The following is a 25,826-nucleotide window of genomic DNA, read 5'->3' as shown; positions in this document are numbered from 1 at the left end:
CTTGCACGCAGCACAGGACTTTTCCAACAGTAAATGTAGATCCTTTCCTCTCCAAACTGTACCTCGCTGCCTGTCTCGCTGTAGCAGGAATGCATCACTGGCCCCCACCCCATGTACCTACAACCTTTCAGAGAGGATGGACACCAGCAAGTCCCCAGGCAGCACACAGTTCATAAAGCCCGTCTCTCCTGCTGTGCTGCCACTGATGCTCAGCCGTCGTGGTGCAGGAATGCAGAGAAGGGGAAAGATGGGCTGAGAACTGCATGACCCCTACAATACTGAACGCCACAACAGAAATAAAATACTTTGGATACCTCTCAACAATTCTGATTGCTGGGTTTGGAGCTGGGGTCTCTCGCTAGTGGGAGATCAGACCAGAACAGCAGGCCAGCAGCAGCAGGGGACAGCCCCGGAGGGGGTCACATCCCTTGGCCAGCACAGACACAAGCCTCTAAGCTCCCAGTGAAGGAAGCATCCTGCAGCCACATTAGCCAAGACTACACTGTGACAACAAAATGCAAGACCCAGTAGAGTTCTACTGGAGCAAGTGGTTTGGTTCCCACCCCACACCATCCCCAGCCTGCCCAGCTGGCTCTCTGCACGACACAGCCCTGCACCCGGATCTGGGTGACATGGAGTCTCCACTGTAAGCAGTCCCTTCACTTTTCATAAGGGCTGTAGAAACAGGACAAGGGCTGAATCTCCTCAAGGAGAGGAATTTCAGACCAGAAAAAACTTTTTTTTTTATGCTGAGGGTGGTGAAACACCGGAACGGGTTGCCCAGAGACGTGGTACATGCCCCATTCCTGGAATCATTCGAGGTCAGGTTGTATGGGGCTCTGAGCAACCTGATCAAGTTGAGATGTCCCTGCTCACTGCAGGGGGTGTGTCCCTTCCAACCCAAACCATTCTGTGATTCTGTGGTTCTCAAAGGCAACAGAAAAGGTCTTGTGCATTAACCAGAGCTAACTGCGCTTCTCCTGGGAGCCTGCTCTATCTATTTTACGCTGTTTCTGAGAGTGGGATTTGTGCCCCTCTCTTCCTCTTGCCCGCTGCAGTGCTCACCTGGACTCACGATCTGATGGGCCGCAGGCTCTCTTTCCATTTGAAGCTGGACTGGCTCACGTGCAGGCTGCGCTTGCTCCCTACACTGAACCTGTGGCGGGAGGAGACATCTGCACTTTGACCTGCGAAGGGGACAGATGGCTCAGCTGGGCTGCGGACAGCCCCGTGCTTTGAGGAGCAAGCAGGCACCTTTCCACCCCATTGGGCACAACCCCGTGCTTTGAGAGGGATGCAGCACACATCCCCCAGCTGCTGGGCACAGGCAGCACTGCCTTCCAGAAGCAGCTCCTTCCTTGCTTCTCTTAGCGGCACGGTAAAGCACACCATCAGCTACTGGTTTAAAGCCAGAGAGCTCTTCATGCACAGCCCCATGCCCCTCCTAACAAACGTGCGTGCCGGTGACACCATTTGCACAGTAGCTCTCTTGTGGACCAAGCCAAGGATTTGTCCTCCAGGACCATCAGTTTCCATACCTTGCACCCACCCCGCGTTCTCACACAAAGACCATAACAGGCAGCCCTGTCCCAGCTCTATCAGCCATCTCCGCTGGTGCCAAATCCTCCATGCGGGATAACCCCACTCAGGCCCCAGACCCCTCTTCCACTCCAGCAGCTGCCAACCCAACCGGGTTCAAAGCTGAGCGATGCAAAACTTCTCCCACCAGAGCCAAGGTCTGGCCTCACCCTGCATAGCTCAGTGCACCGGCTGTCCGTGAAGTCTCTGGTCTCACGTGGAGAACCACAAAACATGCACGACCTGTGTGACCTGATACGATGTACAGGAAAAATCTCTGGAGAAAAGAGCTCATCTGCAGTGCCTCTCTCACCTGAAAGTCCCCAGAGAGTTCATTCTTCCCTCCACTTCACGTCTGTGAAGCCACACTCAAAGTCAGCCATCTGCTGCTCAGTGAGCTACTTCAGAGGGTTTTTTCCCATCAAAATGGGCAGCAGTTCTGCTGGATAACCAGGAGGAGCAAGGTGGATTCAGCTTTGAGGAAATACTAACAGCCCTGAGATAGATACAGGTGTTTCAGCCCTCCTAGAAAAAGGAACACGTGCCAAGACGTGCAGGGGCAGGAATCGTACCCCTGCCTGAGCCCCTCAAACAGAGGCTGCTTCAAACAGATGCTTTGTGAAAGGGCTTTGCATTTCTACATGCTGCACCCACGCTCCCTAAGAGACCCGGCCAAGCTCCTCCTGTCTGAGATGGCTTCTTTCACCACGGAGTCAATGGACAAGCAGGCAGCGCCACAGTACTGCGACAGGGCAGTCGCTGCTGAGGTCTTTCCTTAAGAGAGAGAGAGAGGATGACTGCTTGGTGACACTTGCACATGAGATGTTTTCAAAACAGGCTCTGAAAAGCTCCCATACGGGATTCCAAATTCTCAAGGACAGTTGGAAGGCAAGTGCCCCTTTCAGGAAGGCCATGAGGGAGGCAGCTTGAGCACGGCTACAAGTGTTGAACTCTAGAGCCAAGTGGGTCACCTCCACCTCAGCTGAGGACTTTGTCCCTTGCGGTGACCTCAACTCCAGGACAGGGTTCTGAGCCTTGTCCCACCACTACTCTGACCATTCTCCAGCCTCTGTTCATCAGCGCTGTCCAAGGCAACATCTGGGCACGGTTTGGGGGTCAGGACGGGTAAGAAACTGCTCCCACGAGGCAACCACAGAATCACAGAATCATCAGGGTGGAAAAGACCTCTTGCATCATCGAGTCCAACCATTCCTATCTGCTACTAAACAATGGCTCTGAGCACCTTGTCTACCGGTCTTTTAAATACGTCCAGGGATGGTGACTCAACCACCTCCCTGGGACCATAGGCAGTGTGGTCCCACAAGACAACAGGGACATGGCCATCCTGTTCTGGGGAATGGGAGCCTACATGCATGAGCTGTGCCACCTGCACCAGCTAGGTGAAGGCCTGGGGCAGCTTCATGTCTCAGCAGAGTACGTGCCCAATGCTCTGCTGTGTAGAACCGAGTAGAAAAGTCAGCGTCCTGCCTACCTGCGATCCTGATCATCGTCCCCATCCCCTCAGACCCTGCAAGAGGAGACCCCGATGAAACCAACATCACACCCAAGTTCTCACCGTGCCCTTACTTCAGGCTTGTGCAGATTGGGGTCTGCCCTAGATACTGGTGAAGGTGCCTGGTCAGAGTAGATGGGTGACAGGAGGAAAGAACAAGCATTTGGCAATACCTAAAAGGACTGGGCCAAACCTCCTTCCACCATCAACATGGTCCTCATGAGAGTTTTGTCCCAAGTCCTGTTGGGTAAGGGGCCGGATAGGCGGGACTGGGCATTTCACACAGTCCCAAGGGAGAGGCTACATTTGGGGACCAAGCGATTATCCAAAGGCTCGGTGCTTTAGGAATATAGAGGTGCGTTGGCTCTGAACTAACCAGAACACCATTTTCAAAGAGCTCCAAGCTCTGCCCTTAAGGCGTCCACAAAAGTCATCCCAGTTTGCAGTGCCACAGAGGGCACTGTCTAGGAAAGGGAACAGCATCACCCCAATCCCACCAGCTCCTGGGTTAAAAAAGTGCTCCTTTGGCAAAGCTGGGGAAAACCTCCCCAGCTTCTCATTTGTCCCTGCCCCAGACTCTTCTCAGGATTCCACAAACCATAGAATAACAGAATCACCACGTTGGAAAAGACCTCTTGCATCATCAAGTCCAACCATTCCCATCTGCCACTAAACCATGTCCCTGAGCACCTCGTCTACCCATCTTTTAAAGACCTCCAGGGATGGGGACCCAACCACCTCCCCGGGCAGCCTGTTCCAGTGCCCAAAAATGACATAGAGAAGAGTGGATTCAGGGCCTGTAGGAATGAAAGCGACTCCGGGCTGCAGTGAAGTGATGGAGGTGACACTGAAGTCCTTCACCCTTTTGCCACAATGGACATAAAAGAAGTGAAAAGCTTAGGGTTATTGCCCCTCCTGTGTCTTTTCTCAACACCTTTCTCCTCCTTTTCTCCACATTCAGGTTTACAGTCCACCTTGTTGGACTGGTTTCCACCAAAAATGATGAAATGCTGTGAACAATCCCAGCAGAGGGCTTTCTTCCTTCATCTGACAGAAACTGGGTGCCTTCAAAGTTTCCTGAGGAGGAAGGACACAGGGAGAGAACAAGTGGGTGAATACAGCCAGGCAATCTGCTCTTTGCCACGTGCCACTTTGAATGGCCACATGCAAATGATGGAAAAATTTCCAAGCAGAGAGACTCCCAAGGCCTGTCCAGGCTATCTCTGCCCTCACAGGAATTCTCAGCTTGTGCTTTTCTTGCTGTGAAGGAGCAAACATGAAATAGCTACTGATATTGGACCTGGCCCTACTGGCTGAAGGACTCAGCCCACCCTACTCCTTCTGGTTGAAGGACACAAGGGGACACCCTGATTATTTCCCCAGCCAGGTATGAGCTTTGGCTGTACTTAGGGCTGGCAGAGGATGTGTGTTTCATCTGGGAATTCCTCCACCACACTGGGGAACGGGTGGCTGCTAAAAGTACGGCCCTTCAATAGAGACGAAGGTCAAGCTTAGGGTGTGGGGGCTAAACTCCCTGCTGTGTCCACACTCAGGATAGCCCAAATGCTGAAGCCTCACCGTTGGCCTGGCCTGCTGGTTCCCCAGTCTTGGACTTTCCCTGCTCATCCTGCAGCCTCTTCTGGTCCTCATAGTAATCCAGCACCTCTAGGGGCAGCTTCTCACCCGGGGCACGTGGAGGTAGCAATGAGGTGCTTTGGGAATTGTAGTCCTCCAGCATCCGCAGGATCTGTGCACATGGGGAAGAGAAACCATACTCAGGATATGTTTCTTGACCTTCACTGCATTAACGGACTCCCCACTCAATCTATCTGTTCCTGCATTCCTTCCTCCCAACAACACGGACTATTCAAGCCCCTCCGCAGCCTGCCAGCTGAGCTTGGCTGACCTTCAAACATCACCAGGCTTTGTCTGGGAGATGCTTCCATCTCCCTGGCATTAGCCTGGGAACACCGGAGCGCTGCAAAGCTACGGCAGCATGCCCATGGGACCAGACCTTCCCTCTCACCTGCTCCTCGGCAAGGTACTCCTCGTCAAACTCCAGTGAGAAAAACTCAACGAGGAGCTCGCACGGGTTCTTCACCAGCACCGTCCCCTCCGCCCCATGGCTGTCCAGCAGCAACGGTCCCAGCTCAAGCACTGTGGGGCAGAACTCCAGCTGTGGCTCCAGCCCATGCCCTGAGACCTGCAGCTGGAGATGCTGGCTGCTCTGGGAAATGTTAGTCCTCAGACTGCTTTTGTAGGATTTCTGAAAAGAGAGAAGTGTAGAAAGCTCCTTCATGAAGTTCCACGTGACAGGGTCTCAAAATCAACCCTAGGTCAGGGCAGTTATTAGTACCACTAAAGTGAATGGAAAACACACCCTTACGTATAGCAGGGGCTACAGCGTCTGCATGCTGGCTCTGAGTAGCTGAGACAAGTCCTAGTGTGAAGCGTAACTGGATATTTGGGTATTGGATGATCTAAAGTTGTCTATCAGATGTTTCCACGTAGTTACGAGGGAGCGCAAGGTGTCTGGTGGCTGTTTTGTCTGCTGGTACCAGCAGCAGGATTAGCTTAGCTCAGTCCTTCCAAGGTTATCATCCCCTGTGAGGGTGTCAGCTGCTCTGCACAAAGGCACTGCAGCCTGCAAATACACCCATGCGAGGGCGAAGACGAGAGGAAACACGCAGACTGCCCACCATGTGCAGAGAGGGAGCCACGCTGCAGGGCCCTGATGCTCTCTGCGCAAGCTCCCCGTGGGGATTTCAAAGTGCCTCTCAGAAGAGAGTGCTGCAGGGGAAACTGAGGCACAGTGGGTACGGGGCTTGCAGAAAGCTCCATGGATGGCAGACTCATCTCCGGCTGCCTGTGCTGAGCTCCCATTGCCATGCTGCCCTGCCAGACCTCCTGGGGACGACAACCACCAATCTCACCTCTGCTGTGGGTGAAAATCTGACTCGCACGTCGCATCGCTGTCCTGGTGAGAGGGCTCCAGCTGAGGGCAGCGCGGTGAAAACATGGGGCTTGCTCTTCAGCTCCTGGAGCAGCTTCCAACACACACTCTCTCGCACGTGTTTGTCCACCTGAGCACAAAAACAATAGCATGACGTCTCCTTGGTCTGGGAGGACAGACCGTCAATTCCTGCCGTGCTCCGAGATACTGCCATGGTGCTGAGAGCACCTGCATCCAGAGCAGCTCCAGCCACCACTGGCCTGGAACCGGAGGGCGAGCAGATGGGGAGGCACAGCTCTCAGAAGAGGAGGAATGGGTGAAGGTGGCAGAGAAGTAAAGCATCAGCTCAGGAACAGGACCAGCTGAACCAGCCTTGCGCTGGACCCTCAAAAGCATCCTTGAATGAGCTGTGGCCCAAATGCTGAAGGAGCTACAGGGGCACAGAAGGCAAAAGAAGCAAAGAAAAAACAACCAACAAGTTACATGTTAGACATTAACTGTGCTTTGACTTCTTAACAGGCTCGTTGACGGTGAGGAACCACATACAGGGAACTTGCAGCTGATTATGGAACTGGATAGTTTCTTCCTGCCACTGCTCACACAGGACAGCGGAGAACTCCAGGCTGTCCTTGGAGAGGCAGAGAGACGGCAGAGTCACGTTGGCACAGAGGCGAATGTGAAACATGGGACTTTCTGCTACCTAGTGAGAAGCAACCAGCTGAGAGCCCAGGCGACACCTGCTGCAGTCCCCAACCTACCACCTGCCCTGAGAGGGACGTAAGGAAGCAGGCGGTACCTTGATGGGGAGGAGCATGTCCACCTTTCCCAGAGGCAGGTTGGCACTTCCTCGGTCGAAGCGTACTTCAAATGTCTCAGTCTTGCAGCAGGGCAAGTCCTCTATGCAGTTTGGCTCCACACTGAAACCCTGAACAGATGAAAATAAAGCAGCTGAGACACACAATCAACATGAACACGTCACAAGCACGTTAAGGCCATGGGTGTCCTGGCTGGGAGCTCTGAGGGACCCTTTGCATCTGCGGAGCAGAATGCCACTCTTTCTCCCTTGTCTCAGCACAAGGAAAAAGGGTCCCACGTGGTAAAAAAGGAAACCTGTCAGCTGAGAGGCTCCAGCAGGTGTCCCAGGGAAGGATGCACAGAACTCTCCAAAGGAGAATTTCCAGCTAAGACTTCTCCATGCCAAAGTGCTCCCCGCAAAACAACTTAGAGGAGACACTTAACCACCCTTCAGACACCGCGAATCACTGCTTGGTGGTGCTGTAGCCTCAGCCTGAGGCCCGTTTTGGAAGACTTGTTCAGTACAACAGAAGACCTCAGAGGCTGTTTCCTCAATAAAGGCTGAACAGAAGCGCCGTGACATTATGAACTTTAAACAAAGCACTTCCCAACCACTAATGGTCCATCCGTTTGCAACACAAGCCCAGAGAGTGCACGAGGAAAGGCAGATGATACTCATGGTACCGAAGAGCACAAAATGCTGACCAAGATGGTCTCCCAATCCAGCCCCTGCAATAAAGTGTTAGGGCAGTCACAGGCAGGCCAAGTCTCTGGGCACTGCTGCCCAGGAGAAATCCATCTCTAAAGCACCAAGCAGAGGGCCTCAAGAAGGAAAAAGCTAGACAAACAAAGACTCAAAAAACTGCCCATGCCCAGTGCCTTAAGCTAATCCGTCAGACACAACTCCTTCAAGCGCAAGTGAAGTCTCACCAGTAGTGGTTACCTGTGCCACGCAGGACCCTTCCACCGGTGTGGAAGGACACACGGAACTGCCCAGTGTTGGTGACCGTCACAACGGGCGTGTGGATGCCTCCGAGAACGACGTAGCCAAAGTCCAAGATGTACTCGGGCAACTCAGCTCCGAAAGGAGGAGTAAGGAGTCCTTAAACCAGAGCCTGGATACATTTCCAAACAAATGGAAGAAGCAAACATAGTGGATTTGTTTCTATTCACTGCTGTAAAAACTCAACTCATATCTGTGAAACCCAAGGCCATGCGGTAATGACTTTGGTAAGTCATGGGGACTCTAGGTCCAAGGGTTTACCACCTACCCATGGGACCTTAAAATAAAATCTCTTTAAAATGGATATGGGTCACAGTTCCTCTGCTACAAAAAGCCATCCTAGATAAGTCCCCCGAATCTCCACTGGTCTCAATTAAACTGCTAAGCCTGATGTACAGGCTAAGCCTGAAATTGGTTTATGCCCTTGCAATAGGATTTGCCCGCACAGGAAATCTCTGTTACTCTGCAACCAGATCTGGCCCCAAAGCAGAAACAGTAAATGCAGTCATCAACACCTGCAGGATTCCTGGGAAGGTCCTTTTCCAGAGCAATCCCACTCAGGAAAGTACATAAACTAATCTGTTTTGCACAGCATCTTCTTCCTGAACTGGAGCCCACCGTGCCCGTGCCTCATCAGGACAGAGCAAAGGGAAGGGATGAGTTACCAAGGAAAGCCCTGCAGGCCCACCAGCATTCAAGCCATCCCATTTAGGGTCTGTCAAGGGTCTGTCTGCCTCTGTGATCCCCTGCCCTTCTGACTTAGTGTGGTCTGTTAGGCGGAACAAAGATGTCAGCTTTGAGTTGCCTCTTTCAGAGCTGGTCAGCAGAGGTGGTGTCCGTGCTGTCTGGAAGGCCCTGATGGTCTGCACTGCCTTCAGCAATAAGAGCAGACCCCAGCATCTCTGGGGAGCTGAGCACTAAAGCTCCACGTGCCACTGTGGAAGTGAGGACACTCTTCCACTCACAAGGAGCGTGTCAAAGCTATCACGATCAGCTCCTTTCTGAAGTCCCCGGCTCTGCAGACACAAGGAGGTCTCAGGACCAGGGGGGCACTGCTGGGTGTTACCTTCGGGCCACGTGGAGATGGGGTACAGCAGTCCCTACTCACTCAAGAAGCCTCCAGTGAGCATGCTGGTCAAAGGCACTCTCCTCTGGGGCATTGGAGGCCAGAGCTCTCTGCTGCTCCAGGGCGTGTTCCTCAAGCAGCACCTCCTCCAGCTGCATCTGTAGCCAAGGCTCCAACTGAGGAAAGGAAAGACAGTGCCTGGTTAGCAAGGGTCCTTCCTGAGGCACAGGACGGTCTCTTCAAGAGGATCCCACCCTGCTCCTGTTGAGAGGGGTAATGGGGTCCTCCTGTTTCACTAGTCAGTGCCTGTGACACCTTCTACTCTCTCTGCCTTCTCTTAACGGAAAAGAACTCCAGCCTCTTCACCCGCCCAGTGACTCTTACGGAAGCTTATCTGGCAAACAGACAAACAGACAGACAAGCCAGGAACCTTCCAGAGCTCCAAGTTATTTCCCTGCCCCCTGCCAATGCCAAAGCAGTTTGGACAGAATCCCTCTTGAAAACGGAACCACGATAAAGCTGAGGCCTCTTGGACATGAACATTAGCAGCACAATCCCAGGGTGCAGCAAGGCTGCTGCTATTAAGCTCTGTATACATGGCAGGGCTTGGGCTGTGAGCAACAACTATCCCAGCAAGGGCCTGCGTCTCCATCACAGACTACCATACCCTCAATCACTTGAGCAGAGCCTTTAGGATCTCTCCCGGGGGCAGTGGGGAAACTGGTGTGGCTATAGGAGGACACCTGCCAGAGGTGGGCAGCTCCTAGGGCAGTGCTGAGCCGATGCTGGATTGTGGCCAGGTGTGGGCAGGGAGGTCCCAAGTGCCAGCAGGACACTGGGAAGCCTGCTCTGGGTTGCAAGGGGACCAAACGACACAGAGGGAGGGTGGTATGTGCTAAGCAGGGCAGCAGCTGTTCTCACCATGGTGTTTGAGCTGTCTGTTAGTGGTTCCAAGAGCCACAGCCTCCCCTAGAACAACTGCTTGGTCTCTCTGGTTGTCTTGTTCCATCTTCTCTTACGCCTCCTTGAGGATCTTCTCATATTTTTCATTTCCTGATGGAAGAAAATCAATTGCAAGCGGACCCTGTTGCTCCCTTCTGAATCCTGATGTTCCTTCCCCTTCAATCTTCCTCCCACAAAGAAGCATCTCATCCCCTGCAACGTCATGCAAATCCAACCCTGCCAAAATCCCTGCCAGCCTCTGTTACAGCTTTCCTGAGCATTTCTGTCCAGCCATCACCCTTCCAGGATTCCAACAGATACGCTGGCAAGCTCTGCAGGATGGTTTCTGGGGCAAAGCCCACAGGCTCATCTGCCAGAGACTCAGGAAGCAACAAGAGGGCTGAGTGGTGGTCTGGCAGCCCTGAAACCTCCAGGCTTGGTGGAGTGGGTGTGAGCTGCCCTGGGGATGGAAGACGTGGAGCAGGTGGGGTGGGAACAGAGGACCTTCCTGGAGAGCAGACAGGCAGTGCTCACCTTTGATATTCCTGAGGAGGTCCAAGGAGAACCTGGGAAAGTTCCCGTCTCCTTTCAGGGAGATCTCTTCTGGCTTCAGGTGACACACTTGGACCTGGAAAGTCTGCAGAAGACTCCACGCACTCCTGGCAGGCAGCAGACCTTCAGCACTTGCTCCTTGCCAGGTCCAAGGTAACCCTGCAGACATGGAAGAAGAGGGAAGGAATGCACCAAACAGGGATTGGTGGAGGGATGGCTCTGATGGCAGACACTCTGAGAAGAGAAGGCAACTCTGAGAAAGTATCAGACAACATCACCTTCTAGCTTTCTTGCATCAAAAGCCGAGGTCTCCTACACCAGGATGCAGCATGCCCTTCAGAGGACTTGCCGGGATGCATTCCCCCAGCACAGACCTACAAACCACCCTCTGCGCAGCACCAACGCAGCTCTGCAGTGAGAGTCGGGCTGAATAAACAGATGCTCTTTTTCGAGCCACTGTGGAAGAAGAGTGAAGTGTCCCTGAGCCCTCAGCAGGGCTGGCAGCTCCTGTCACAGCAAAGCGGTTCCCAGGCAGCTGTTGAGGGCCCTGACTGGGTGAGGTGACCCTCAGGAGAGCCAGCACCATCCAGCTCCAGTGCTGGCACAAGCAGAGAACTCAGCAGCCGGGGTTCAGAGTGGCAGAAGCGCTCGTGCCTCCCGCCTGCAGTTGTTGTGGAACAGAGGAGCCACATGCTGGTTCAACCAGCCACCCTCGCTACAAGAAGGATGTTGAGGCTCTGGAGCGTGTCAGAGGAGAGCAACGAAGCTGGGGAAGGGGCTGGAGAACAGGTCCTGCGAAGAGCGGCTGAGGGACCTGGGGTTGTTTAGCCTGGAGAAGAGGAGGCTGACGGGAGACTTTATTGCTCTCTACAACTGCCTGAAACGAGGTTGTAGAGAGGTGGGTGCTGGCCTCTTCTCCCAGGGGACAAAGGACAGGGCAAGAGGGAATGGCCTCAACCTCTGCCAGGGGTTCAGACTGGATATCAGGAAGAAATTTTTCACAGAAACCGTCACTGGGCTCTGGAACAGGCTGCCCAGGGAGGTGGCCGAGTCCCCATCCCTGGAGGTATTTGAAAGACAGGTAGACGAGGTGCTCAGGGACATGGTTTAGTGGCAGATAGGAATGGTTGGACTCAATGATCCAAGAGGTCTTTTCCAACCTGGTGATTCTATGATTCTGTGGCTCAGGCCACTTAGAGATTCTGTTAGGACTGTGCTAACTTGGTCCCCTCTGCCCCCAGCAGCGATTGCTTACAGCCTTCCCTCTCCCAATATTTCTCAGTTGGGGTTTTTTTCATTTTCTTTTTCTGTTTATTTTCCCCTCTTTTGTTCCTGCAGCCTACCCTGGGCAGCCGGACACGGGGCCGTGGTTAACCACTTGTGCCTCCTCCGCACTCACCGTTCTGGGGAGGACCAGGGGCTCACGGGGCTGTGGGCAGCCTGCAGTGGCCACGCTGGGGTTTAACACCGCGTAGGTGAATCCCACCTTCCCACTGTTCCGCAGGGTGACCTCTGCTTCCGCAACCCCTGAAGAGAACACAGAGGAGCGGGGAGTTACAGACACAGGCCTGATGCTGGGAAATTCCTTCTGCTCTCACTGGGATGATAGCGAATGAACACAATGCAGAAGAGAAGCAGGGGCAGAGGAGATGGGGGTGCTCAGGTCTCCCAGGTTAACCTGGGGAACCCACAGCTGTAGGTGCCTCATCGCCCTACACAGGAACAGATCTTTATGGCAGCACGCAGAGAGGCAAAACCAACCCCTGAAGATCAGGGATAACGAAACCCAAGAGGATACAAGTTCTCTGCACTTTAAAGCGTGCTCTAGCAGCTGAAACAAAGGAGATGGCATTAAGGCATTACAGAAAAGGCAGCCACATACAATATTTGCCAAGCTTGCAGTGACAGCAAGAGGAGAGGCAGCACAACACGTACGGGGCCAGCAGCCAGAAACATTGGAGGGGGTTTTAACAGAAAATTAGTAAAGTGGGAATTAGTCAGGGATGTTCTTTCCAGCTACAGCAACCGCGAAGCCCATGTTAACTTCCTCCCTAGATTATATCATTGATTAAGCAAAGCATTGGAAAAAAAAGCATCTCTTTGGACCTCAGGCTTTAGGAGCAGAGCAGTGTCTTGGGAACACATTCCTCCGGAGATGGGTGCTGGGATCCCGCCTGCCCAAAGAGTCAGTGTTAGTTACCTTGAAGAGGGGGGTGGGGATGGCCACTAAAACCCAGCTTGGATACAGGACGTATCACTCAAACGTTGTACTTCCACGCCATATAGCCAACAGAGTAGCTGGGAGGGGAGAGAGCCGTAGACCCGCTGGTGATGGTTTCAAAGACCTCTGCCAAGAGAAGTGTGTGGTACCTGCAGCCCACAGTCAATCTCTGTGATGTCCAGGAGGCAGTTGATAAGCGAAGCATCCCCGCTCAGCGCAATCTCGTAGGTTGGGCCTCCCTCCACCCTGCACAGTGCCATGACGTGGGCGACAATGTCTGCATGGCAAAGAAGGGGAACGTGACCCGCTGGCTCTCACTCGGCTGCAGCACAGTGTACAGTGGCAGGATGTCAAAAACCTGAAGACAAGAGAGGAGAGATCAAGATGTGAAGCATCAAAATCGACGCAGAAGGGCAGCCATGGCCTGGAGCGAAGGACAGATGTCTCTAGAGGGGCCTCTTCGTTAAACACAGACAAAACTATCCTCATGTCATCTTCCACTTGTTACACCTTCCTGTGGAGAAACTACACGAAAAATGTTCTCCCATATTCAGCAATTCATGCATTAATTAACATACTACATTAAAGTAATTTCGGAGATCTCCTGGCAGCAATAAATTCTCTCTGCTGCAGAACCTGCCCTTAAAAACACCCTTGACTGCCTCTAGAGAAACACGAGACCTGGAGGTGAGAGCCATTGGAGCGGAGTTGCGGATTCCAGTCCAGCTCATCCGACTCCTGACGCTTCTCACTCTCTCTCTGAATTGCAGGGTGATCCCTCTCAAGATGCTACAGCAAAATCTACTGCAGAAGTTTCCTATCAACCACCTGATCAGAGATGAGATGAATAACGCCCTCCATATCTGCTATGCAGTTTAACGTCCTCGGTCAGCCCTGTGACACGATCCACACGGCCCCTCCAGTGACCAGTTGCTTCAGCACTGCTGTGTGACATGCTTGGAGGGGCACGAAGCCGCTCTGGGAGGAGCGCCGAGGGCCACCAGCGGGACGGGGCTGTACAGCTGGTGGTCATACTGGAAATGCAGAAGTGAGGCTGATTTCCACTTACCTCCTCTATTCCCACACTGAAGGGCTCTGACTCCACGAACTACCTCCGTTCCTTGATCCTCATCAGGCTCTGAGTCTCTGCAGTACCTTCTGCCTTCACAGCAGTGGATGGCTGTGCCTGGAAAACAAGGATCGCGGACTGCAGCAAGCAGCTGGCTGGTCTGGGCGAGACTGCTCTGCTGCAAGTTCCACCACCTCATGGAGCCAGGAGCACCTGAGATGGGACCTGGCTGCAAATCAAGCAGGGGGCTGTCCACACCATCAGCTGAGTGTGGGACCAAGATGAGACACGGGTGCCATCCGCACGTCCTACACACAAGCTTCCCAAGCGATTTGGCTGCAAATAGCGGAGGCCTCAAGGACATTTTAGACCCTCACGCCAGCCCGGCTTTATTCACTCCTGCCAAAGAAACAAGAGAGGAAACCTCATGTCTGGACAGGTTAGGTTCTCAGTGACAAAAACAGGGACACGACTACAGGGAAACGTATTAGAACCAGGAAAATAGGGACTTTTAAAGCGCTCGAGACAACCATCCCATTTCAGATGGTTTCATGTCAGGCACTCATGCAGGAGATCTGAGGATCTCTGCTCGGGCATTCTTCTCAAAAGGCAGATTCCTGATGTCATAAACAGACAGTGCAAAATCTTTTATCCAATCAAGCAAAAGTTTGTTATGAAAACATCATTATGAGGTATTCAATTTTGCAAAGCAAGGAAGCAGCGCTGGGCGGTGGCTGAGGCTGAGTCGCGGCAGCCAGAGGCGCACCTGCTCCAGGCTCCCCTCCCCTTTCATCCATCCCCCGAAAACCGCTACATTTTGGTGCGGGAGCGGCGCCCACTGGGGAGCAGTGCCCCTCCGCTGCACCCCACACCACAGACAAGCTGCCCTCACCCAAGAGAGACATTCCGGACAGGCCAACTCCTAGCGGGTCCTCTAACAGTCTCCTCAGTTCCTTTTTAAATCGGCACACTTTGGTGCCCGTGAGTGGGACAACTACGAGCCCCACACTGCCCTCGGCCCCCCCAGCGGGACCTCCCGTCCAAGGTTTCTCCCAGGAATATCGAGCATCCACCCGTTCTCTGAGCTCCAGCTGGAACGCCCAAGAGCTTTCCCTCCCCGGTGCATTTCTCCTTCCCGTGGGCACCACCCCGATCCCCAACTGGGTCTGGAAGTCTCTTCCTAAGAGATGACATCCTGCCTCCAGGATCAGTAATATATCCCCTACCCCTATCCAACCTTCCCCTTCCCCTTCTTTTAAGACTGGTAGTTTAAACTCCTCTCCTTTCGCCCCTACTACGCTTTGTTTCTCCTTCCCCATTTCACACCCCTGAGCTACAGCAATTCCACAAGTCCTTTCTGCCCCTCTATCCACTAAAAGGCAGTTTTCCCCCTCCTGGGGTCCAATTTTCAGTGTTCTCAAGGGCTCCCGGCGATGGGATCGCCCCAGGAGGTAGAGCCCCTCACCGCCCTGTGCCAGATGCTCTTCTCTGCTCTCAGAGAACGCTTTCCTGTCCTCTTCCCTTTTCAGTTCAACCAGTGCCTTCTGTGTTACGGGCAGAGCAGCCCGCTCCGCCTCCAGACCTTTCTCCAATGCCTCATTCACTGTTTTCAACCCTTCGTAAGTCTCTCTGACCCCCCTTTTTGTGTTTCTGAGCACTGCCCACGCAGCTGCTGCCAGGGCTGGAAATAGCCCCAACAATGCTAAAGCCAAATGGGAGCAATACAAAGAGGGCCCATGGTCGGGAGCCATCATAACCACGCCAGAAATCACCGCCCGTCATCGTTCCAAACAAACCAACCCTGAAAATAAGGGGTGCCCCTCAAATTTTGGGAGGCTCACCAGGACAGGCTGTCCTGGGCAGCATTTGCCGAGGAGGGGACAGTAGCCAATAAATCCTCCTGTTCGTTTGCTGTGAGCCGCCTGACACAAGCCCCCAGGCTGCTTTTTGCCTTGGCTAAAAGTAGCTCCAGCAGTTTTCTCAGTCTGTTGGGGGGGGGCGGGGCGGGTAACCTCACCGACAAGACCTGAAATAGTGGCTGCTGTTCCCTTTGTTAAAGGGGCGGCAGGCGGTTTTTCGAGGGCGGGGGGGGCGCGGCTTTGGTCCAGGGGCTGCCGTTCAGGCCAGACGTAAAGCCCTTTCAGCCTGATCCCAGGCATCCTGCTCTCCAAGTCCGTTGCCTCCACCCCAGCAAAGTCCGCAGCAGAGGTTTCAGAATTCTCCCCCTTATAATTAGGGGCTGGAGTTTGCATCACGAGCAGGATCAGGTTCTGCCACCCCCTCGTGCCCTGCTTCCCCTGCCACATCAGTAGCCTCCTCGGTAAAACTCGAATAAGCAATTTCCACACCCCACGGAGATTCCCCATGGAGCAGCTGGAATCTCAGCCTCTCATCATGTCCATAAGCATCCTCGAAGCTACCTTGCAAAATCTCCTTTTTCCATTTTCCCCTTATAACAGACCCCCCTTTTTGGAGTACCCCTCGGGGCTGCTCCCCATCCCTGTCCTCCCCGAGGGAGCCTCAGCGGAGGGGGCCCCAGAGGTGGAATCCTTCCCTTTTCTGTCACTGCCCGTACAGTAGCCACGACCAAGTCGCCTTCCCTGGAGGTGTTTAAGGAACGGGTGGATGAAGTGCTTAGGGAAATGGTTTAAGGGAGTGTTAGGAATGGTTGGACTCGATGATCCAGTCCTTTCCAACCTGGTAAAGAAAGAAGAGGGATGTTTGTCCAGCCTCCGATTTGAGTGGCCAAGAGAAGCTGAAGGGGACCTGACTGACAGCACTGGTGTCCATCAGAGTGGCCGCAGGATGACTGACCTGTGCAGAAGCAGCCTTTGAACTGCACCTTCTTGGGGCTGACCTCCAGCTTCACCTGCACTCCCTGGCAGCACAGGCGGAAGACCGCTGGGTCTGGGTTGTCCTCAATACAGCAGATGAGGTTGTCTGCCTTGAGCCCAGTTGAAGTGGGGTACGCCCAAATGCTCAACTCCTGTCCCGATCCCCCAAAAAGAAACACAATAAAGCATTCAGTGAGCAGAAGGAACAGCTTTTCTGCAGGTGCCTGCCCTACCTGCCCATCTTCTCCTACCTGCTTCTCATTAGGTTTAAGCCTCATGCTGGGAGGGTCTAAACGGAACACGTCCATTCTGCGATCGTGTTCAAAGCAGAAATGCACCTCTGCTTCCGAGGATGTGATGTTGAGGATGTTGATCTTCTCAAAGTTGCTGGGACAATGCTCTGCCTTGTACCTGTCCACAAGAGGGGAAAAGGCTGCAGAGGAGACCATTGCCTTTATCATACATTGCCGAAAGCGCTGTGTGCTGGCTGCAGGATGCTGCACTGGGAGACCACGGTCTACCAAGCAGGCTAAGAACAAGGATCCCTTTCAGGGGGACGTTGCATGCTATGAGGGTGCTCCTTGTGCGTTGGAATAGTTAAAGCAAACCAGGCACATGGATTCTTCCCTCTTCTTTGTTTGGTTTTAAAAATAGTTTACCTTATCTCTTTCAAAAAAAGTCATGAGACCGCCCTGTATTTCGTGGGTGAACTCAAAGTCGTGGGGAAGGAAATAAAAAGGATCAATTCCCAGGACGAATGCTAAATCTCTGCTAAAGGTCCCTTCTCTCAGGTGTGGAAAAGAATTTGGAGTTCAAGTGTTAAATAAAACAAACAGGAACCCCAAACCATTCATCAGCGGGGCTAAAAATCCTCCTTTGCTTTGTAAACCGTTTGGATTCCTTGAGTGGTCAAAATGCCACCAGCTCTCCAGAGCTCCCATGGTGACAAGAACTGTGCCTTCAACATGAAAGGATTTTTTTTAAATAAAGAGCCATGTCAAAAGCAGAAACACGCCAGCAGCTACAAGGACAACTTTTTTAGGCAGACTTTCTCCAGCAGTAAGGATCAGGAAAAGGCAACTGTCATCTGGATTCCTCTGCAGGTTCCCCCTCTTCCTCCTGGCATGTCAAATTATAATGTTTTAGTAATACTACACAGGAAGATCAGCTCCATCCCTCTCCGGCTCCTCCAAAACTCATGTGTCTTTTGTCTGCTCAAGTTCACCCATCCATGGTCCTTCAGCCCCAGGTACCCCCCAGGTGTCTGCCTGGGCCTGCCCTGAGTTGTGCCCCTGGGGCAGCATGTCCGTGAAAGCACAAGACCCTGGAGATCCCATCCCAACACCGCACTCTGAGCAGGCGGCACATCAGATGCTCACTCAGGGTGGGGAGCACGTACCAGTCCTTTGACTTCCCGCACAGCAATGGCCCAAAGTGGAATACACCTTTGTCCATGACATACTGCTTGGAGACGATGTCATCATCCACCTTGCTCTTCCTCTGGTGAGGGAACACCACCCTGGGCAGAGAAAAAGGGAAATGAGGACCTGCGAGATGCTCCAAGTAGAAAATCTGGTCAGAAAGCCATAGCCCTTCTTGGTGGTGGAGGCAGCAGCAGTGCTCCCCAGCTCTGAGCATGGGAAGCGATGCTGGGCGGCTCAGCTATCACACTGCCCAAGCCAGAAGGTCACTGGGGTACAAGAGGCAGCATTGGCTCTGAGTTTGGAGGGAACAGCCAGCCTTACCGTGGGTCCTGGCTGATGGCGGGATACAGGCAGGTGCCCCTGCACTGCAGCTGGTACTGACGCTTTGTCCCCAGGATCTCAAAATGTAGCGTCTGATCAAACTGGCCCAGCTCCGTGGAGCTGAAGTGAACCTTCAGTTCCACCTTGTCGTGGGCAGGCACAATCCACTGGCAGTGACTCAGCCTGGCAATTAAAGAGGAGGCCTTCAGACCTTGTTAATGACCAAATGAGACAAGGAGGATGGTCACGGACTCGCCATCCCATGCAGGCACCAGCAGAGTATCCCTGTGGAGCTGGGGATGACGGAGCTTGTTTGTCGAGATAGATGTGAAGCAGAGAGAGCACTTCCTCCCTCATAGCTCACCTGGCAGGTCTCTGTGGGGGTTGGACCATGTTCACACGACTTCGTTTCACCCTCAAGGAATATGTGGGTGCATCCTGCTGACCTCTCCTGCCCTGGCCAGAGCTTGGTTTCTCTTCGGCAGCCTTCTGGTGGACCACTGCTTTCTCCTTCACCCTGCGCCTGGTCGGGCTGGCCAGCAACTCTGACCTCTTCACACTAAGAGGAGAAAGAAAAGAGAGAGAAAGGTGACACCTGCCCTGAGACATCTCCATCCTGGGAAGAAACCTGCGGTACTGTTAACCAAGAAGAGAGAGAATAAACACACAACCTGCATCTACTGGTTTCACACCTGCTCAGAGACTTGGTCTTCCTGGCTGGACTTCATTTTAGAAATGACACCTCCTCCCACCAGGACCCTCCCCTTGACCAACACCCTCTCTCATCTTACACAACTGCCTCGGGTCTCGAGCAGAGCTGTCTCTTCTGGACAGATGAGCGGAAAGCTTGCAGACACGGCACTCTGTCACATCCTTGCTGCCTATCCACAGTGATCTTTCCCATCCTTCCACGCCCCATGCCCCCACCCAGCCTGGTCCCCTGCCCTGGCACCTTCACTGGGAGCACAGCAGAGGCCTTCAAGCCACTTGCGGTATCCTTCCGTTTGTCTTCTGCAGTGGTTCCCTCTGGCACAACAAAGATGAAGTGCTCCAGGTCTTCTGCTGCCGGGGCAACCCACTTCTCCGGGTAATGGACCACAGAGTAAAAAGTGGTAGGGGGAACAGGAGGCCCCGAGGGACCCAGACCCAGGTCATCTAGGATCTAAAGCATAAGAGAAACCCCTCTTTACACTCCTGTCACCACTGCCCTCACACTCCTTCCTTAAAGGCACTGAGCTTTTGGCCATGTCTTTTTTTTTTTTTTCCATTTATAAACACCGCAGAGCTTTTTTTATGCCCCGGTGTGGCTCACAGCTCCAGAGCAGTGCCAGGACCTACAGATGGCACCTAGAGAGAAACCTGCCCCGCGAGTGCCTCAGCTGAGGGAAGCAATGACTGTGAGCTGCCCTGCCTGGAGCCCATTTATCGTGATTTCCACACTGGGTAACTGAATAAACAGGATGCTTCTACAGAAAGCACTCCCTCCTTCCACCCATGTAAGGGTTGCGCAGAACCTTCCCAGCCACAGACCAGGGCCCAGATGGTGGCAGGCTCATCACCTGACCCTCACAGGCCTTCACCTGCTCTGCTGCTGGCAGCTTGCCGCTCTCCAGGATGGCCTCTGCAACACCAGCCCCAGCCTTGCCCAAGACCCGTGCTCAGTGCTCACAGCTCCCAGTTCAGAACGCAGCTGGCAGCCAGTGTAGCCCAACGGAAACCACACTCTCCATTGTCAGACTGATGAGGAATGCCACAAACCAGCTGAGAAACAGAACACCTTCCCAACCCAAACAGGGAACTTCAGACACTTCCTTACTCCTCGGCAGTTCTCTGTGCACCTTTCTGGTGTGCTGAGCATTCCTGCGGTGGGCTGGTTCTTTGGGAAGTCTGGTTGCCAATGAATACCTAAGGCCTGGCGGTGACTCCTGCCAGACACGTAGGAGAATACACCACGTCCCAGATGGGTCATAGCTCAGAGGTGTAAGTCACATGCAGAATGGAGAGAAATGCTGGACTAGAACTACCTGGGCCTTCACAGTGAAGGCACGGAGTTAGGTCAAGCCATGACTAAAAGGCAGCACGATGCTACAAGAGCAGCTGTCCCACAAACCCATGGGAAAGCACCCCGGTGAAGCAGCAGCATGAGCCAACACAACCTGTTGTTTCCCAGCACAGCTCCACATGTTACTCATGGCCAGACACTCATCCCCAGCACCATGTGTGGCTGTGGACTTCTCAAAGAATGGTACAGCTCAGTGGGAAGGGCCCCAGGGCTTTTACTCCTCTCTGTAAATACAACCACCCACCTGCCTCACTCCAGCCTCGCTTTTCCTCCTCAGAGCACTGTTTCTGGCTTCTCCAAGCCATCTCTTCCCCATTCTAGAGCACTTCATCAGCAGTTCCTTCTCCTCCAAGTGTTTGAGCTTCTGCTGCCGCTTTTCCTCAAGCTCTCGAGTCAGCTGCTCCATCTCCCAGCAGAAAGCCAAACAGAAAATATCCCCAAGAGTCACCACCAGAAATCTGGGCTCACCGCAATCTCAGTTGATCCCGCACGTCATTATTGACCTTGAGGCCAGGCAGAAATGTTAGACCATCTCCATGCAACCTGGGGCGGCCGGGAACACCCAAACTGAGGAAAGCAAGGAGGAGACCTGCAGGGCCAGCCAGTTCTGAGCCTTGCTGTCATCAGGTCTCAATCGTGTGACTTCTATGAGTCACCAGAGCTTGGCTTTTCCAGCCCTCTTCTCCCTGCAGAGCCTGCTTCTTAGTGAGAACAATCACATCAATAGGAAAGCAAGGGTTGCAGTAACTGCCCTCCTGCAAAACAGGCTCTGAGCAACCAGGTGAGAAACTCGTGCTCTCTGTCCTGAAAATCAGTTTGAAACAGCCCTGGTGATCTCCTCCAAGGGCAACAAATTCAGCCTGGGCTGAAAGAAGTGCTGAAACACCTGCTTGTTCTCAGCAGGTCCCTGTCCCAGCTTCACACTTATCCCATGCATCCTCCTCAACAGGGGTGCTTTGCTGGACCACAGCTTCTCCTGGGCTCATCCGCTGCTGCAGCTGAAGGGGAGCCTCAGAGACACCAGCTTTTATGGCCGGCATCACTCAGTAAGGAAAACCCTGGGAGAACTTCACCTGTGGCAGGACTGGTATCTAAATCAAGCCGGCACCGCTACGCCTCATGGCAATTGACACCACAATCCCTCTGGATTGGTGAAGAAGGGGTTGCAAAAGACGGCAATCGATTAACTTAGAAAGACTTGAAAGTGCAGTGGCAAGGCCAGCACAGAGCCCAGCTCCCTGCAGCCAGTGTCTAAGCCAGAGGGCTCACCAATAAAACAGAGGGAAGATGTTCTCATCCTTCCTCTGCTGGGAACCGAGGAGATGGAACTGGCCATCCTTGTGCCACTTGTCACAGACACTTGCAGCATTTGCTCCGTAACCCCTCTGAGCTCAACCAAGGTCTCTGGAGCAGGGAAACCCTTCAGGAACACTGTTCTGGAGAGTTACCCTTGGAAGGCTTACACACCTCCTCTTCCTCTCACGCTGAACTTGTCGGATGTTGTTATTAAACTGAATTTTCTGTTCCTCGGTGAGGGCGTCATACTCTTCCTCATCCATGTCCTGGAGATATGCTTCCTCACTCCTGGCAGGTTCTTCCTGCTCTTGTCCTGCATCACAGACAAGAGGAAAAACCATTAGTGACTGCAAGCAGAGCTGGCTGTGCTGGGTGAGCCACGAGGATTCACAGCTCTGTCCCGACCCAGCCCATCGTCCTGCCAGGAGATACGGGAGAGCTCATAGCCCTGCTCCAAATTCAGATCATCCTCCAAACCTTCACCGGTCAGCCAGCTGCCATGCCTCGCCTGGCTCACGTGCACCAGTGCTGCGGACCGCTGGTCGGTGGTTAATTATTGAACTACAACCACTCCCCCAAGCTCTAATTTTTGAGACTAAGGTCAGTATTACAGCCTCAACTCTGCTGCATTTTAAGCAACCGTGAGCTGAGCGCTGGCTACACTGAGGCAGAAGGTGGAAGAATTAATAAAAACATTTCTTGCAAATCCTGCTGGTAACACAAATGCACACGGAAAGCTTGCAGGCTCGAGAGAGAATAGCTGAGAGGGACGGCAATGAAGAGCCTCACCTTTCTGCTCTTTCATGGCTGTCTCCCTGGCTTTCCAAGAATCACAATCCTGGTACAGGTTCACGAAGTAGACATGAGGTCGATTCCTCACAGCTTTGAGCAGGCAGAGGAGAGCAGACACTATGCTGTGTACAAAGAGGGTCTCCAGGCCATCAAACACCACTCCCTGGGAGCAGTCACTCAGCTGAGAATGAAGTTAAAAGGGAAGAGGAAGTCAGCCACCACACTGGGCTCGAGGCTGGTCAGCAAACCCAAACGTCGAATGACATCAGCCACCATTAGTCCAAGTGCATCAGCTGAGATGAGCTCTGCTCTTTCCCTGCGCTCCCAACATGGCTTCACCATGTGCAGGATCTCTGCAGGTAGCCCAGCTCTTTTCCAACAGCAGGCGTAGATCCCTTCCTCTCCCAACTGCACCTCGCTGCCTGGCTCACTGGAGCAGGAATGTATCCCTGGCCCCACCCCACGTACCTGCAGCCTTTCAGAGAGGATGGCCACCAGCAAGTCCTCAGGCAGCACACAGCTCACAGAGCTCCTCTCTCCTGCTGTGCCGCCACTGATGCTCAGCTGTTGCGGTGCAGGAATGCAGAGAGAGGGAAAGATGTGATGAGAACTGGATAACCCCTGCAACACAGAACACCACAAGAGAAATAGAACACTTTGGAAACTCCTGAACGATTCTAATTAGAGCTGGGCTAAGAGCTGGGGTCTCTCACTAGTGGGATAGCAGAGCAGAACTGCAGGCCAGCAGCGCCAGGGGACAGCTTCGGGGGGTCACATCCCTCAGCCATTATAGACACAAGCTTGTGAGGTCCCGCTGCAGCATCCTGCAGCCACGTTAGCCAGGACTGCACTGTGTCAACAATCTGTAAGGCCCAGTAGAGCTCTCCTGGAGCACAGGGTTTCGTTCCCACCCCACGCCATCCGCAACCTGCCCAGATGGCTCTCCATAGGGCATAGGCTGCACCAGGCTGACGTGGAGCCTCCACTGTAAGCAGCCCCTTCACTTCTAACAAGGGCTGCAACGACAGGACAAGGGATAATGTCTTAAACATAAAGACAGGAGATTCAGACCAGATACAAAAAAGACATTTTGTAAGCTGAGGGTGGCGAAACACCGGAACAGGTTGCCCAGAAAGGAGGTAGATGTCCCATCCCTGGAATCATTCAAGGTCAAGTTGGATGGGGTTCTGAGCAGCCTGATCGAGTTGAAGCTGTCCCTGCTCACTGCAGAGGGTTGGATCAGATGACCTTTAACAGTCCCTTATAACGCAAACCATTCAAAGAGTCTATGATTCTCAAAATCAAGAGAAAGGTCCCGTGCACTGAGCAGTGCCAGTCGCGCTTCACCTGCTGGATCTGTTTGATGCTGTTTGTGTGAAACTGGGATGTGTGGCCTCCCCTCTTCCTCCTGCCTACTGTGGTGCTCACCTGGACATGGGATCCGATGGGCCGCAGGCTGCCTTTGCCTTTGGAGATGGAGTGGCTCACTTTCAGGCTGTGCTTGGCCTCCACACTGACCTCCTGCTGGAAGGACACATCTGCACCTCGACCTGTGGAGAGGACGGACGGCTCAGCCAGGCTGAGGATGGCCCTGTGCTTTGGGGAGGAGGCAGGCGCCTTCCATCCCGCTGCTCACAGCCCTGTGCCTTAGCACGATGCAGCACACATCCCCAGCCGCCCGGCACAGGCAGCACGGCCCTCCAGAAGCAGCTCCTCCCTTGCACCCCTCAGTGGCATAGTAAAGCACACCATCAGATACTGGGTTTTAAAGCCAGAGAGCTTTTCATGCACAGCCCCATGTCCCTCGTAACAAACGTGCATGCCAATGACACCGCTTTCACAGTAGCTCCCTGTGGATCAAGCCAAGGATTTGGCCTCCAGGACCAGCAGCTTCCACACCTTACACCCATCCTGCATTCTCACACAGAGACTGTAACTCACAGCCCTACCGCAGCTGTATCACCCGTCTCTGCTCGTGCTAAATCCTCCGTGAGGGATAACCCCAACTCCAGACCCAGTCCCCAGTCCCCTCCTCCTCTCCACCAGCTCCCAACGCAAACAGCTTCAAAGCTGAGCGACGCAAAACTTCTCCCACTGGAGCCAAGGTCTGGCCTCACCCAGCACGTCTCAGGGCAGCAGCTGCCCGGGGAGCACGGCCCTGGGGACCAGAGCGTCCCTCTCACCTGCTCCTCCTCGAGGTACTCCCGGTCAAACTCCAGAGAGTAAAACTCGATGGGGAAATTGCACGGGTTCTTCACCACCACCGTCCCCTCCACCCCACAGCTGCATGGCAGCAACGGTCCCAGCTCAAGCACTGTGGGGCTGAACTCCAGCTGTGGCTCCAGCCCATGCCCTGAGACCTGCAGCTGGAGGGACCGGCTGCTCTGGGAAATGTTAATCTTCAGAATGCTGTCGTAGGACTTCTGAAAAGAGAGAAGTGTAGAAAGCTCTTCTGTGAAGTTCCAGCAGACAGGGTCTCAAAATCAACCCTTGCCCCAGCATCAGGGGGCTATTAGTACCACTGAAGTGAATGGAAAACAGGTATTTACTTCTAGCAGGGGCTACAGCATCTGCATGCTGGCTCTGAGTAACTGGGACAAGTCCTGGTGTGGCATGTAACGGGATATTTGGGTATTAGATGATCTAAAATGGTCTATCAGATGTTTTCACGTAGTTATGAGGGAGTGCAATGCTCAGGAGAGGTCCTCAGGGTTATGTTGCCCAGACCTGCGCAGTCCTGGCACTGCTGCATCAGGCAAACATCAGCTACCAGAAGGAGGCAGATGCACTCCCACCAGCTAGAAATAAGGGCCTTCCTCCCTGCTCCTTCCTTGGCTTTGGTCAAAGCCAGAGACGAGGTGCTTACATCTCTACTAGCAGTTGAAACACCCCTGTTCCAAGGCACAGATACCCTTGCGTCCACACTGTTACATGCTGCCAGTTTCCAAGTCATCGTGGCCACACGCCAAGTGCCTTCGGGAACGCTTGCTCCATCATTTATGGTTATCATCTGCTGTGAGCATAGCAGCTGCTCTGCACGAGGGGCTTACAGCCTGCAAATGCACCCACGCAAGGAGGAAGATGAGAGAAAACAGCCTGGCTTCCTCCCACGGGCAGAGAGGGAGCCACACTGCAGTGCCCGATGCCCTCTGTCCAAGCTCCCCGTGGGGATTTCAAAACGCCTCTCAGCAGAGGGTGCTGCAGGGGAACTGAGGCACAGTGGGTATGGAGCTTGCAGAGAGCTCCACGGGACAGTAGACCTCATCTCCTGAGCCCTGCGCTGGGCTCTCACTATCACCCTGCCCTGCCAGACCTCCCGGGATGACAATCGCCAATCTCACCTCTTCTGTGGGTGAAAACCTGACTCGCACGTTGCATCGCTGTCCTGGCGAGAGGGCTCCGGCC

General features: G+C 53.6%; 2 protein-coding genes and 1 long non-coding RNA gene across 3 annotated transcripts; all 3 read right to left on the bottom strand.

Moving 5' to 3' along the window:
• Positions 1-1,722: 1,722 nt before the first annotated feature.
• On the bottom strand, positions 1,723-7,034 carry LOC128850756 (hydrocephalus-inducing protein homolog). Its single transcript, XM_054055743.1, has 5 exons — positions 6,841-7,034; positions 6,025-6,174; positions 5,118-5,357; positions 4,670-4,838; positions 1,723-4,168 (listed from the first exon to the last, which is right to left on the bottom strand). Exons 1-5 carry the CDS (start codon positions 6,856-6,858, stop codon positions 3,882-3,884), a joined length of 864 nt encoding a protein of 287 aa, XP_053911718.1. The 5' UTR covers positions 6,859-7,034; the 3' UTR covers positions 1,723-3,881.
• Positions 6,860-21,208, bottom strand: LOC128850755 (hydrocephalus-inducing protein-like). The gene is made up of 14 exons (XM_054055742.1): positions 20,578-21,208; positions 19,224-19,433; positions 18,636-18,823; positions 18,272-18,454; positions 17,926-18,045; positions 16,778-16,937; positions 16,507-16,678; positions 13,693-13,809; positions 12,773-12,981; positions 10,385-10,561; positions 9,830-9,961; positions 8,951-9,084; positions 7,783-7,954; positions 6,860-6,969 (listed from the first exon to the last, which is right to left on the bottom strand). Exons 1-9 carry the CDS (start codon positions 20,737-20,739, stop codon positions 12,974-12,976), a joined length of 1,320 nt encoding a protein of 439 aa, XP_053911717.1. The 5' UTR covers positions 20,740-21,208; the 3' UTR covers positions 6,860-6,969; positions 7,783-7,954; positions 8,951-9,084; positions 9,830-9,961; positions 10,385-10,561; positions 12,773-12,973.
• A 597-nt stretch (positions 21,209-21,805) lies between these two features.
• LOC128850757 (uncharacterized) lies at positions 21,806-23,972 on the bottom strand. Its single transcript, XR_008448063.1, has 4 exons — positions 23,850-23,972; positions 22,890-23,042; positions 22,419-22,602; positions 21,806-21,942 (listed from the first exon to the last, which is right to left on the bottom strand). It is a non-coding gene; the product is annotated as an uncharacterized LOC128850757 (long non-coding RNA).
• Positions 23,973-25,826: the final 1,854 nt, after the last annotated feature.

Source organism: Cuculus canorus, unplaced genomic scaffold (genome assembly GCF_017976375.1).
Source record: "Cuculus canorus isolate bCucCan1 unplaced genomic scaffold, bCucCan1.pri scaffold_67_arrow_ctg1a, whole genome shotgun sequence".
NCBI classification, from domain to species: Eukaryota; Metazoa; Chordata; class Aves; order Cuculiformes; family Cuculidae; genus Cuculus; species Cuculus canorus.
Note: the sequence above shows the minus strand (reverse complement) of the source record. Positions and strands in the feature narration are given on the sequence as shown.

Bases quoted from the DNA above. Each gene is read 5' to 3' on its own strand.
- LOC128850756 (XM_054055743.1), bottom strand. The intron at 5,358-6,024 runs GTGAGATTGGTG...CTCTCTTTTCAG, and splicing joins GATTTTCACCCACAGCAGAG to AAATCCTACAAAAGCAGTCT. The intron at 4,169-4,669 runs GTGAGGCTTCAG...CTTCCTCCTCAG, and splicing joins ACCAGCAGGCCAGGCCAACG to GAAACTTTGAAGGCACCCAG.
- LOC128850755 (XM_054055742.1), bottom strand. From the start codon at position 20,739: ATGGAGCAGCTGACTCGAGAGCTTGAGGAAAAGCGGCAGCAGAAGCTC. The intron at 18,455-18,635 runs GTGAGCTATGAG...TTTAATTGCCAG, and splicing joins CCCCCACAGAGACCTGCCAG to GCTGAGTCACTGCCAGTGGA. The intron at 16,679-16,777 runs GTAGGAGAAGAT...GGATCGGGACAG, and splicing joins TTAAACCTAATGAGAAGCAG to GAGTTGAGCATTTGGGCGTA.